Consider the following 14,316-nt stretch of genomic DNA (forward strand, 5'->3'; position numbering starts at 1 on the left):
ACTACTTAATAAGAAAATCAGAGTTCCTTCTTAAATACTCCCACGTCTCTTTTACATTGACAAGACGCAAGACAACATATTCCATATGTAATTGATATAAAGGATGAAAAAGGTATAAAATTAAATCTCTGATTAGAATTTGTAAAAATAACTTTTCCTTTATGTAGAGAAAGATGCTTATAAACGTTTTCCACTCTTTATTCTGGCTATTTTACCGTTTTATGTATAGAGACTTAATGCTTTACTTTTCAGGGCCTGCATTTCACACGCTCACAGTAGCTGAGAAAACACACTACCTTGCCCCTATCAGTGACAAGTGGCCTGAAATGAAGCCACCCTTCCTTGGCAGCATCGCTGAAAACCTCTGAGGAAGAATCTTTCCGGGATCCAGAATCTTCTGATGACTTTTGGCTGTCTGTGATCTATAGAAAAGGCCAAAGAAAACATAGCAAATGTCAGCTTTTTTCTTTATAAGTATTTGCATGTTGAAATTGTTTTGCTGAAAAAGTCTTTTACTAAATCTTCGAAATGAAAGGCTATTTTTGAAAAACCCTAACTTTATCAATTACATTAGAAAAATTTCTGGTTTTGCTTTTTAAAAAAATGGGTATCCATCATTTTTAAAGTCCCCTGAAGGAATTTTTTTAACCACTAAAAAATAACAGAAATAGTATAATTTACCTACTCTCAAGAGCTCACATTTTAGTGGGAAAAGGCAAAGAAGAAAGAAAAATAAAACAAGAAAATGATCAGATTGTGATTAGTGCCATTCGGAGAATGAAACAGGGAGATGCAATAAGGAACAACAGAGCAGCAGCTGTTAACTGGTGGTGCTGAGGTGAGACCTCTCTGCAGAAGGAACATGTGAGATGAAATTTGGAGAAAACATTTTAAAAAGAGGCAACCACGAAAGATCAGGGGAAAGAAAAATTCAGGGAGAATATATAGCTACTGAATGTACGTTCATTGTTATCATTTTTTTTTTGGCCACATCAAGGCATGTGGGATCTTAGCTCCCCAACCAGGGACTGAACCCGTGACCCCTGCAATGGAAGCGCAGAGTCCTAACCAATGGACCCTGAGGGCATTCCCTCACTGTTATCATTTTAAATGTTCACTTTTCCACGGAAGTAAGAGAAACAGCTAGTTATAGATTGTTCAGGGTACTTCAGGCTGTGGCAGGAGTGTGCGGCAGGCCATGAAGTGATGAATCAGAGGAGTAACATCATCTGATCATACAGCTGAAAGGTTGCTCTGCTTGCTACCTGGAGAACGGATTTGAAAGGGACAACCATGAAAGGAGGTGGTACTGTGGGAATCCAGGTGAGGGACGGTGGCAGCTGGGACTAAAGTAGCGAAAGTGAAGACAGAGAGGAAGGTATAAGTTCAGGGTATGTTCTGGAGGTAGAGCGGACGGTACTTGAAAGGGAAAAGAAAAAACAAGCTTCATTCCTAGACCTGGTGCTTGAACAAGTGGGTAAATTGAAGCGGACTTAGACAGATGAGGGAAAAGGAGGGATACACATGTCTGGGGGGGTCCCTGAGGTCTACTTAGTCATGGAAACCTTGAACTGCTTGTTAAACGTCCAAATGGTGATGGTGCAGGGCAGGAGCCCACATGAGCCTCAGTTTGGGGAAGAGGTCAAGGCTGGCAATATACACTCGGGGAGATCTCTGGGTAGGAGCACCAAGGAAATGACGGTAGGTGGAGAGGAAAGGGGAGTCAGAACCAGCTCTAGACTTTCCAACATTTTAAATATTACACAGAGGCAGAAATGGAAACCAGCAGAAGAAAGTGTTTCAGGAAGCAAGTGGGAAATTACGCTGGATACTCCTGAAAGGTCAAGTAAGTGAAAAACCCAAGCAGCCAGTTGTTCTGGAACCTGAGTGTCACTGGTAACCTTGGCCTGAACAGTGTCATTCTGATGCGTGTGGGGTGAGAAAGACGTGATGTGGGAAAGTAGAAACTACCAACAATTTTTTTCCCAAAGAATTTTGCTATGAAAAATGGAAGAGTAAATCGGAGCAGTAAACAGAGGGGGACGTGGATTCGAGGAAGGTTTTTCTTTTAAATACAGGAATCATAGAACATGCTTCTATGTGATGGTGACTAAGCCAATGGAAAGAGTGATTATGCAGAAGAGACAGGGGTCTTGAGACAGTGAAAAGTGATGGAATCCAAAGCAGAAACGTGGGTGTTTGTGCTTAATAGGATAATGTGCCACGTAAAAAGATACTTATTAAGATAAGAGTAAGGAAGGCAGAAAGTGTGGGTATAAATGAAGGTCCTGGTATTTTTGGAGAAGGTAAAATAAGGAAATTCCTGTCTAACAGCTTTTATTGTTTCACTGAGGGAAAGGCATGAGGGAAGGATAGACAAGAGAGGACAGGGCGGATCGTATTGGGGGGAATTGGGGGGAGGCAGGAAATAATAATGTTGAGGATAGAAAAAAAAACATACTGCTGGGCAGTTAAATATTTGTCCGTAAACTTACAAAATAAGAAAAATCAGCACAATGTGTGTAAACTGCTGTATATTTGATGAATATGTTTAGAAATCACAACTTAGAGTGATATTTTCCAAATGCACTTGAAAGTTATAGAATAGGAGGTTATGATATTTAAATATGAAATACCTAACGGATAAAAGAAATAATTCTCTATGAAGAGCTAAAGTAAATTCAGGTAAATAGAAACATTTATCATTTACCGATATTTTAAAAATACTGAATACCTACCTTGATTCCCTTCAGGCTAGATACATGCTTAAAGGACCTGTTGGAAAAGAAGTCTATCAATATTTGCAGTAAATGTATAAAAATACCTTAAAGATGTAAAAGTAGTTTGACTATTACAACTACCCTTTCATTAATAAGCTGACATTTCATCGTTACCATGTTAAATGATCAGAGTTTGATGCAAATGAGGAAAAACAGCTAGTTTTATAAGTACCTAAACTTTATAAGTACTTAAACTTTCCATTCCATGATAGAAGTTTTCTTAAACTGTAAGTTAAAACCATCTCTGAATAAAAGGTGAGATTTTCTTATCCTTTTTTTTTTTGTATCAAGGAAAAAGCTACTCAGACTAAACATTGGCCGTTATGTTATTATTTACCCACAGGTGTGATGCTCTATTAAGGATTTCCACACTGTCAATAATGACTGGTCAGTGGTCACCATCAGCGGTCAGATAGAGACAGGCACTTCCACACTTGTCCAGCTTGTGGACACGGCGGCAGCAAGTGCATTGTCAGGGCTGGTCATGGCCGCCACTCTTCCCTCTGACCATATTCTGGATGTTTCAGTACAGAGAACAGCAGCTGACACTGAATAAGCTTAGGGCTTCAGAGGACAGGTCCACATTAATTATTCAAAAACAATTTAACCTTATGGGACAAAGTTGTTTTCTTGTTGTTTTAATTCAAAGTTCATTAAGGAACTTAGGATTTTAAGGTGTGATCGAAGATGGCGCTGTCCTCTCCTCTCAGAGCCCCCCACCCCCCAACAAGGCAACCAGAAATAGATACGCAAACTCATCTTCGACAACATCAGGAGACGCCCGTAATCTGAACTACAGCATATGAAGAAGTGGGGTTAAATGCAGTGAAGTAAAAAGTGGATACGGGGAGAGAGGGCGCCAGTGCTTACACGTCTCCAACAAAACTGCAGAGCACTGTTTTCTGAGAGATCAAAACCAAGCTTTCCTTGTTGGAACAACAGGAAAGGGGGTACCAGTGACAGGAGCCTCACTGATCACCATGGGGCATCAGGGGAGGTGAGGATGAAGGAGGAAACACACGGTCCTGCCATCTTTGCAGGAAGCACCGTGTAGCTGGGGTAAGGTGAAGGCGACTCTGAAATGTGGCTGTTTACTGATACCTTTTAATGAGGGAGAGTAAAGGCTAAAACGGCTCACACATCCCACTCTGCATCATTAGAAAAATCCCTGCTAGCCACTGCCACTGCCCTTGGCCACACCTCACACAGACTCCCCTCAGGCAGCTGGTTCAGGAGGAATAAATTGGAAAGCAACTGACAATAGATATTAAAGTAAAAAATACACATACCCTTTGATGTAACAATCCTTTTTCCAACTGTACTCACATATATGCTAAATGAACTATGTACAAATATAGGCACCGAAGGATTATTTGTTGTAGCATAAGATTTGATCAACCTAAACGTCTGTTAGAATACAGAACACCAGTTAAATATATTATGGTATAACTACTCAGTGGAAAATTAAACAATCATGAAAAAGAATAAGCCAGGCATACATGCACTGAATGCTCTCCAAGATCAGTGTGTAGAGCACCTATCATTTGTTTATAAAAACAATTAGCACACAAACGTGTACATAAGCGTACGTAAATGCGTGTATGACTTTATGCACAGAATAGCTCTGGAATTATATAAAAGAAAATGATAGCACAGTTATGTCTGAGAGTAGAACTGGGTGACTGAAGGCCTAAAGCAGAAGTAATTATTTAATATATATATTTTTATATGTATTTTTGTATTATGTTTGTGTATTACTGATTTTTAAACATTAATTTTTTTAAAAAATTCAATTGAATGTATTATCATGTCACAACTTTGATTTTTTTTTTTTTCGGTACGCAGGCCTTTCACTGTTGTGGCCTCTCCCATTGCGGAGCACAGGCTCCGGACGCGCAGGCTCAGCGGCCATGGCTCACGGGCCCAGCCGCTCCGCGGCATGTGGGATCTTCCCAGACCGGGGCACGAACCCGTGTCCCCTGCATTGGCAGACGGACTCTCAACCACTGCGCCACCAGGAAAGCCCGCAACTTTGATTTTTTATTTGCATTTCTAATGTCATAAAGTTAGAAAATATAAAAGACATCAGTAAATTCAGTATTTACATGTCAAGGCCATACTGAGCAGCCACTAACAAGTATTTAAGATAACACGCTTGAGACTTACAGTTTTGCATCTTCTCTGTAATCATCCAGGCCCTCATCGTATGATTTTGATCGTTCTGTCTTTGAGCTGGGCTGGGCATCCAGGCTGGGAGGTCCAACAGATTCTGCAATCAAAACCCAACATTTACACATGTGCTCGTGGTTTCCAGATTCTTTTTAAATGGCGAGGAGATCAGGGGGTGTCACAGTATTTTAAATGGAAAACTGAGAACATAAGACAGTTCACATAACCGCTCCTTGAAACGTACCCTGGTCATGAGAGAGCTGACGTCGAATTAAAGGAGCTGACGTTGTGAGGCTGGGAGGGGCCGCTGCTATGGAGGGTACCTGGGAGGTGGAAGCAGAGATGACCGCAGAGGCGGGGATGTGTGGGATATCGTGATCGATGCTGGGGCTAGTAGGCTCATCTGTAAGGTGAGAGGAAATAGGTATCGTCAGTAATGATAAAATAATACAACAGTGATCAGTATTCATTATTGAAAGAACCACCGGGAATGTGTCACAGTTACTTGGCTGCATGTCTACAGGTTCATGGGTCAGACAAGTTAACCAGAGGTTGCAAGATTTCATGGCTTTGTGTGTATGTGAGAGGCGCATGTGTATGAAAGATGACCCAGCTTGCCAGCTGACAAATGCTGGAAGTACTAATTTCAAGGAATCCAACATTTACCTTAAAAGAAATTAATAACTATTAGGCACCGATGTCATAAATCCATCTTCGGACGATTTATTTTAGCACACAGAATAAGCCAGCTGTTAGGAATGGGAAGACCGAGCAGGGGAGGGGGCAAAGGACTTGTCTTGCTGGACTTCGTGGAAGCCACTTAATTCCTCAGGGTATTAAATTCATTCCCTATAAAGAAATTGGACTAGGATTATCAGGGTCACTTCTAGCTCAAGGGGACTACAACAATAAATCCACAAAAGGGATAAAAGTATCTGTTTAATTTATGTAAGAATATGAAATACTCTGGGGCTTTCATAAGCCAAGGAATTTTTAGGGGCTTTTGAGGTTTGCATTTATTTTAAAAACTGACAGATCTGGCTGACAGTGTAGTTACTATTGGATCTCTTTTCAACACTAAAGGAACTAGCTGAAAATCCAGAAAGTCTGCTTTAGGGATACAATTCTATAATTTTTATAAGTGTGAAGTTTAAAAAATTTTTATTTCCCTAAGGAAATAAGCATAGTATTCTATAAGGTGTGCTACAGATCAATTTGAAATATTTTGGGATAAAAGCCAACTACCAAAAGGAAGATAAATGAACATCTAAAATTATTCTGTGGTGAGCAGTTTCGTTAAACTTGGAACACAGAAATTTATCTAGTAAGAAGATGCCAATTCAAACTTGGGGAATCTGAGCTAAGAAGAGGGAATATTAAATGCAGAATTATTATTTAGTCACCCAATCACCCAGTCCCAGCCCTTTTGGGTAAATTTCAGATAGCTAAACTTACCTACAGAGACACTGTAATCAAGCTATATCCTACAAAACTTCTAAATTGGTTTAAAATGCCAGGGCCAGCATGGCTGCACCAATCAAATTCAATTTTAGTTAGGCTAATCCTAATTAAGTACACACATACTGGCCAACTTTAGGGTGAGAAGAACAAGAAGTAGTAAAAGTACGGCAAAAAAGAGGGGAGAAGGAATTTGAGAGGAACTCGATGCGGGTAATACAGCTGGTTTCTTTATATTAATAGTTATGAGTAGTAAAAAGAAAGATAGAAAATCAGGATTGGAGAATACACCTTAATACCTGCTACTATAGAACAAATTACTTAGGAACTCATTACTCGTTTTGTGTTTACTTGTGAAAGATGTTGAAATTTATTTTCAGGACTTACTATGAACCTTTACAAGAGCATGTATGTGTGGGAGTGGCCATAAACAAATTACTGCTAATGACCGATATTCCTAATTTTAAAAAAAAGTGGTTTATTTTCTTCATTTTTCTAAGTCTTTGTGACCCCAAAGGAATATTAGATATTAAATGTGTAACGAAATGTTGGAAAATTTTCCTTCTGCAAGACGTTTCGTTAGCTCTGTATTACACAGATAACTAAGTAAATAAATTGGCTCCATTCTGTGATATTTTGGGAATAAAGCCAAGGCACCTATTTACTTACTTACTTATTTATTTTGCATTGGTTATAATGTTTTCAAGTAACAAAAATAACTATTAAATTCACAGACTATTAAAGACCCTGTAGTGTGACGATACAACAGCAAGCCTTAATTCTTTGCTTTTCTTCCTTTTAATTTAAATGTTCCATAAAATAGCATAGAGTATAGACCAACATTCTCCAAAGTGTGTTTTATGGTATACTAAACTGAAATACTCTAAATGAAAGAAAGGATTCATGGTCAAATACTTCTAAGACAAATTGTACTACATCCTGTCTAGAAAATTCACGACATATAGGAGCATGTTAATGATGCTGAGAGTTCTATGGTGAAGACAGACAAAACTTGTTTAACTTTCAAAACCCAGCATTTCTCAATTTATTTGACCACTGATCTTTGTTTTTCCCCCTTTATCAAATGGAATTAGTGTTCCTAGAAAATACTTTGAGAAACATTGCAAATAGTCTCTTTTAGTCCATTTCAATGCTGAAGTCATCCCAGTAAAACACATATTTTTAAAAATAGCTAGATTGGGGCTTCCCTGGTGGCGCAGTGGTTGAGAGTCCGCCTGCCGATGCAGGGGACACGGGTTTGTGCCCCGGTCCGGGAGGATCCCACATGCTGCGGAGTGGCTGGGCCCGTGAGCCATGGCCGCTGAGCCTGTGCTCCGCAACGGGAGAGGCCGTAACAGTGAGAGGCCCGCGTACCGCAAAAAAAAAAAAGCTAGATTGGAAAGACAAATACCCATTGGTCAGATAAAACTCTGAAGCTCAATAATAAAAGGATTTCAATATTAAATTTTGGAACTTAAGAACACTTACATCCATAGACAGCATTTACATCTGAACAGTAAAATCAATACTGTGTTCATATCTCCGTTCTGTATTCTACCCTATTCCGCTGGTACTGTTCAAATGACATACCAGAGTAACCATATGCAATATATTAAAGTCCTGGGAGGCATACAGGAAATAAATGGATTATAAAGACACTTCTATGCTGGGGGACTTTTAAGTCATGATTCATAAAACAGAAGATGTCATCCAGTAGGAACTAAGGCGACTCTAATAAGTACTTAAAGTAGAATGTGATCAGAACAAATTAGTATTTTTATTTTTAATAAACAAACAAAATGGTCTATTTTAATAATTATTCTAAATCTTTATGTATATAGAATAGATTTTTGTTTTATATTTTAGCCAAACTTCTCTTTAAAAGCATAATCCACCTTTTGATTTATTCCTGTACCTAGAAATATTAACAGATATAACTGGCGAACTTATTATTACTCCAATATAATTTCATTATATTATTCTTACTAAGTAGGAAGAAAGTATAATGCCATTATTCTGGTAACATCTCACAGGCCTGGGAAATACAGCCATGGGTTGTAGGGCTTTGTATGTTTAAAAAAAAATCATAAAATCATAATTTCTATAAAATATCTATCATTTCCATCTACAATGGAAATCTACTACTCTTTGAGGCCGGCCTTAAGGGTACAGATACAAATATGAGCACAATTTAGGTTGAGAGTCCCTGCAATGTTTACAACTTGAATACGCCACATTTATAAAATATAAGTTATGTGGGACTGTTTTAAAAAACTGATTCTGACAGTGTCACCTGACAGTCCAAGAGCTCAATGGCTTTAAAAAGTTTCTCTAGAAGAGAAAAAGTCTGAAACAGTACTGACAGAGAATACAATATATTACAAAATTATGGCAAACTCTTCCTGAACCTATGGGGTAACAGGTTGAGTGAGAGTATGGCCTTGGCCTCAAAGCAAGCCTTGCATCACACACCTCCAGAGGGCGCTGTTCACAACGCATTCTGTATAAATGGTGCCCTCTGGAGTTGTGCTCTGCAATGAGGCTGAATCAGGGAAGTCTCTATTGCATACTGACTGTGTGACTTTGGGGAAGTTATTTAACCTCTCAATAGCTTAAATTTCTCATTTATTAAATGAAGAGAATACGAAGGACATATATGATGATCCTGTTAGCATATGATATCTTAGCGCTGCATAGTAATTATGATGAAAATTTGTTTTGTTTTGCTACACATTTAACCATCAAATCAAAATTATCATTCACCTATTATTTCGACAAATATTGAGTGCCTTCTCTATGCCAGGCATGAAGGACACAGAAGTGAACAAAAGATCTAAAATCCTGGCTCTCACGTAGCTCATGTTTTAGCTCTGCAGAGAAACATGTAATAAACAAAAAATACAAATGCCAAGTGGAAACAAGTGGTATAAAGATAAATAAAGTAGCTTAAGGAGATAGAGAATGTCAGGTTCTGTGTGTATTTTAGATAGGCTGGTCTGGAAAGGCTGCTTTGATAAGGTAGTATCTGAGCAGAGGCCCAAATGTACTGAGAGCGCGCGAGTCTTGTGAATATCTCTGGAATGCACTCCAAGGCTTGGAACTGGTGCCAGGGCGCTGAAGCAGGGTGTGCTTGGTGCGTTTCAGGACTGCTAGGAGGCTGGCGTGTGTGAAGACAGCGTGCACAGGAAGACGGGAGGTAGGGGTGAGAGGTGGAGTAGGGTTGTGACCCAGATCACAGAGGGCCTTGTCCACCTCAGTCGGGTTCTGGGTTCTATTCTGAGTAACACGGGAAGTAAAAAAGGGTTCTGATCAGGAGTGAAATGATCCTATTTATATTTTTAAAAACACACTGGCTGCTTTGTGGATAATATACCTGGGGCATGTGAGCAGACTAAAGCCTCAGTCAACATGATAGGTGTTCTGGATCAGGGCACATGCTTGTAATTTAAGTAATTTCCCCCCATCTAGTCCAGGATTGATTCTAAGACAAAGTAATGTGACAACAAAGAGGTCTTTTCAGTTGGCCCACAAGTTAAAATTTACAAAGAAATAAGTTTTAGAAAGTAAAAAGCACTGTTTAAATGAAAGGTTGATTACTAGCGGTCAAAGCAGTTCCACTTGGCTTTTGTTTCAGCTGAATCAACAACTAAGCACAATCTGGTTTGCTGATGGGTCTCCTGACCCCACCCCAGACGGTGGGGATTTGTCTCATTAAAATCAAAATGAAAGGGCTTCCCTGGTGGCGCAGTGGTTGAGAGTCCGCCTGCCGATGCAGGGGACGCGGGTTCGTGCCACGGAGTGGCTGGGCCTGTGAGCCATGGCCGCTGAGCCTGCGCGTCCGGAGCCTGTGCTCCGCAACGGGGGAGGCCGCAACAGTGAGAGGCCCGCGTACCGCAAAAAAAAAAAAATTAAAAATGAGTACTGAGTATGTAAAGTTTAAAAACAAAACAGGAAAATGGATACTAGAAATAATTTTTGAGAGTAAAAGCTTATGGCTCTGGTTTTAAAAGAGTGTAGAAAATGTGGAACAAGTGTTTTAAGATCACAGTGTAAAACTCCTGTACCTGTTGAACTTGAAATACTTTGCTGAAAAGATGTGTTAATTATGTGACGTACTAGCCAATGACCATTAAGTGAGCTCACCTATAAATGGGATGGAAGCCAAGGAATCACCGGGTGGACTGGTACTTGAGGCCTTCCTCTCCTCCATTCTTTTTATATGGACCTCGCGGCGAGCATCATTAGGTAGCCAGCAAGTGGTGTCTGAACCGGGCTCTTGGTCATTCACTGCCAAGATGTAAGACTGATGCCTTAAAGGCTGCGGCGTTTGGCGACCAGACGGAGGTTTTTCTCTTAGGATGACAGTTTCTTTATTATCTACAGCATTTGATTGCTGAATTTCAGCCTCTTGTAAATTTAAATCTTGATTCCTTTCTGGAGTGCCAGTGTTCTCACTCATCGGAGGGGCGGGCTTAACAGAAGCTCCGGATAGAGAGGGGGGCTTCCCAGTGTCCACTTGGTGATCGCGGGCACTTTCAGTCCTTAACCATGTCTGCTGATTCAAGAGACTGTTTTGATGCAAGTGATTTACTGGTCTTTGGTCTTTGATGGAAACAAACGAGTTCTGGCTGGAGGGTGGTTTTGTGACGTGCGTAGGTGCTTTCAGAGAATTATTTCGGACTTTCACAAGAGGTGACCTGTCTTGTGAAATACCTCGAGGCTGGGACATTCCGCAGGTAGTTTGAAAATTTCTGTTGGGCTGCAGTGGTTTCAGATCTGCTGGAATTCTTTTAAACTGAGACACCAATTCCACCCCTCTGCCACTCACTCGCCTGTTGTCAGAATTCACAACACTCGGAGCCACTGTAAAATTGGAACCTCGGAAAGATTTGTGAATTTCTTGCTGCCTATGCCTTTCATAAATACCTCGCCGATCATCCTGCTCGGTAAATCCACTCCACTTGTAAGTCTGCTTTCGTTCTCCCTTTACATCGGGTGGTGGGCATTCAGAATGGACGTTTTCTAAGGTTTCACCCTGTCCCTGGATAAAATCCCACGAGCGAGTTCTATGGTTACTAAAACTAATAGAAGGAGATGTCAGCGCTCCTTGAGATGCACTCCTTGGACAGTACTTCATTAACACAGAGTCCTCCAGCCTCTCCTGAGACACGCTGCGTTGCCGGATCTGAACGGACTGGGGCACTCGGTCCTGAGAGGTGCTCCGACGTCGTATCTGCAAGGCAGCGCGGTTCAGTACCACCTGGTTATAATCTGTTGTGCTCTGCGAGGCTGCTCTTAAACTATCTAACCTTTCTTGAATTGTCCGACAACCCATGTGCAACCGCCGGTTATCAATATACTCTTTGTAAGTTTTATAGTTTTTCCAGTCTATGTGCTGATGGGAGTTTGGAGAATAGTGATTGACAGATACGGGAGGAGAATCCACAGCTGGAGACCTGCTGCTTGCCAGTCCTTCTGAGTGTCCACTGTAATGGCCTGATTTAAGTAAAATGCCAGAAGGTTCCAACGACCTGGAGCCGGTCTGATGGATTAGATGGGACGTGGGAATCGAGGATGGTGGCGATGTGGTTCTTGATGCTGTTTTGAAAGAGGTCTGCTCGTTCCTGCCGTACCTCACTTCCTCAGTTCTGTGGGAGGGAACCGTGTGGTTGCTTCTACTAGGTAACAAATCTATAACCTTCTCAGAAGGTACAATGACGGTCCTTACGCTTTCACTGCAGACACACACTGCCGTGTTTGACTTGGCCACCTCTGGTGGTGACGGAGGCACTTGTATTTCCATCCTGTAGGCCCTGCCGGGCTGCGTCAATACTGGGGGACTGGTCTGCGGTTTGCTCGTGGAGGAGTCTGGAGGAGCTGTTTCAGGGGGCGGCACCGGGGCGGGAGGGGCGGGTGGCAGCCAGGGGTAGCAGACTGGCGGAGGTTCAGGTATGTTGCGGGCATTGCCGCTGTAGGCTTCGTTGCCCTTCAGGTAGGCATCTTGAGAATACGCCTACATGAAGATGAGAGAAAGGGGTCACTTCAGAGTCATCAAAGGAACACTTGTTTCCATTCTTGCGATGCACTATGTTATTTTACGGTGCCCTGCTCTTGGGTGGCATTCACTAAAGCATGCAGGCAAACACAGTGTAAGGGTACTCCACAAATTCAGAAAAGGGCTAGTCTCTCAGAAATCAAATAAATTGTAGAATTTGCAAAAAATATAAATTACAACTGCTTATTTTCTCAATAGACCTGAAACGCAGCAAACTCCGCCCTGCCCTCGCCACCATTAATTAGATACGGACGTCTTGCTTCTAAAAATTTCCCCTTTCGAGTTTTGATTTTTTTCCCCAGCAGTTGGCAGGTTAAATGGCTGCCTAATAAATCTCAGCAAAACAAGACTCTGATCTTTTGCCAGAGTGAAGGTGAAAATATTTAAAATCTTCACCAAATACATCTTCACTTTAGGCACTGCTGCTATCATAAATATTACATTGAACACTGTCTTGCCAATTAATGATTACTGAGTCGCTAAAAATAATCCATTTTGATAAATTAAATCCTCCAACAGCCAGGAGAAATAGAGAATATGCACACTTAAGAAATTAAGTACATATTAAAGGCGTAAAATATGAAAAAAGGTAATTCATCTTCCTGGTATATAATTTATATTTTTTTATTTTACGGTAATGCAAAATTGTATCGTACAAATTTATTTGGTCTCTTTTACCTGTTATAAGGAGACATTTCTCTATTACTAGCAGGCAGGCATGCAGCTCCAATTATTTTTTATCAATTATTCACGAAATTATCTAGGAATGTTTTTTACAACTTAAAAATAACAAATTAAGTAACAAGACTCTATAAAACAGAGCTAACCGATATAATTCAGGACTATGTCCAACAGCTGAGACAGTTAGGTGTGGTGTCATGTTACACACCCTCCCCTAATCCAAACAAGCTTAATTCAAGACTATCATCACATCCTCTCTTTGCATTAGACAGCTTGCAAAGCTCAGGTGCAGCCACAAACATAACAGCAAAGTACTAGGAGAAGAGAGAGTGTGAGATAATTAAAAAAATACCGATGCAGATAGATGTTATGTTTTAACACCAATTATGCACAGGATACGAAAGAAAACCAAACATAAAAAGAAAGAAAGAAAGAAAATAATATATCACAAACACATTCTGCAAATTAGTAAGATTAACACCACGGAGAGATTCCTCTAAGCAAACTTACAGTTTTAATAGATTGGCTTATTACAAATCTCTACAAAACATGATTTATAAAGCAAGGAAATGGCTTCTGTGCAGTTCTTACCAGAGCTGTGACATCCTTTGTAAATTGTAGCTAGCAGAAAATAGGAAAACATAGTAGAAGCTGCTTACTGATATAAAGACAGAATCATGTTGTCATATTGATGCTGGAGAACAGCAACCTAAAAATACATCTATACTGATTCCTCTGGAAGGTACCAAGAGAAGTAAAGGGCAGTGAGGCATAAAGAGTAACTTCAGTATCCTTCTGAGCATCTTTTTCTCACGCTTTTATCTGGTTCTTATTTGATCTGTCTACCATTCTCGAAAACAAAATACATCTGGTGACATGCATTCCTAACAGATATTTTCTTCAATATGCACTGCTGTCTGATAATGTGCCACAAAGCTTCCCTTCCACAACAGCAGCATTGATGCCTCTCATTTCCCCTGAGTTTCTTCCATCTCTGCTTCCAGATGACAAAACGAATGCTCTATTATGCATTTAAAATAGTACAACCTCCTCCTTCCCCTGTAAATCAGAGCATAACCACAAGCTGTCAGCTGACTGCAGCTGCCTGTACACTAGGATTTGGAACGAAAGAATGGCTGTTTTATCAAATGGGTTTCCCTCAAAAATTAAGAT

General features: G+C 40.4%; 1 protein-coding gene across 5 annotated transcripts in view; it reads right to left on the reverse strand.

The window, feature by feature from the left end:
* The window catches only part of ARHGAP21 (Rho GTPase activating protein 21), a 127,871-nt gene that overhangs the window by 22,591 nt on the left and 90,964 nt on the right, over positions 1-14,316 (reverse strand). For 3 of the 5 annotated variants that reach the window (XM_060161704.1, XM_060161679.1, XM_060161669.1), the window contains exons 8-13: positions 13,735-13,764; positions 10,551-12,420; positions 5,194-5,352; positions 4,947-5,049; positions 2,739-2,775; positions 297-422 (exon numbers count right to left, since the gene is read on the reverse strand). In XM_060161704.1, the coding sequence (XP_060017687.1) occupies positions 297-422; positions 2,739-2,775; positions 4,947-5,049; positions 5,194-5,352; positions 10,551-12,420; positions 13,735-13,764 (2,325 nt within the window). The remainder of the gene's footprint in view (positions 1-296; positions 423-2,738; positions 2,776-4,946; positions 5,050-5,193; positions 5,353-10,550; positions 12,421-13,734; positions 13,765-14,316) is intronic. The other 2 variants (XM_060161697.1, XM_060161688.1) reach the window with 1 other exon arrangement.

This window comes from Lagenorhynchus albirostris, chromosome 1, assembly GCF_949774975.1.
Source record: "Lagenorhynchus albirostris chromosome 1, mLagAlb1.1, whole genome shotgun sequence".
NCBI lineage: Eukaryota > Metazoa > Chordata > Mammalia > Artiodactyla > Delphinidae > Lagenorhynchus > Lagenorhynchus albirostris.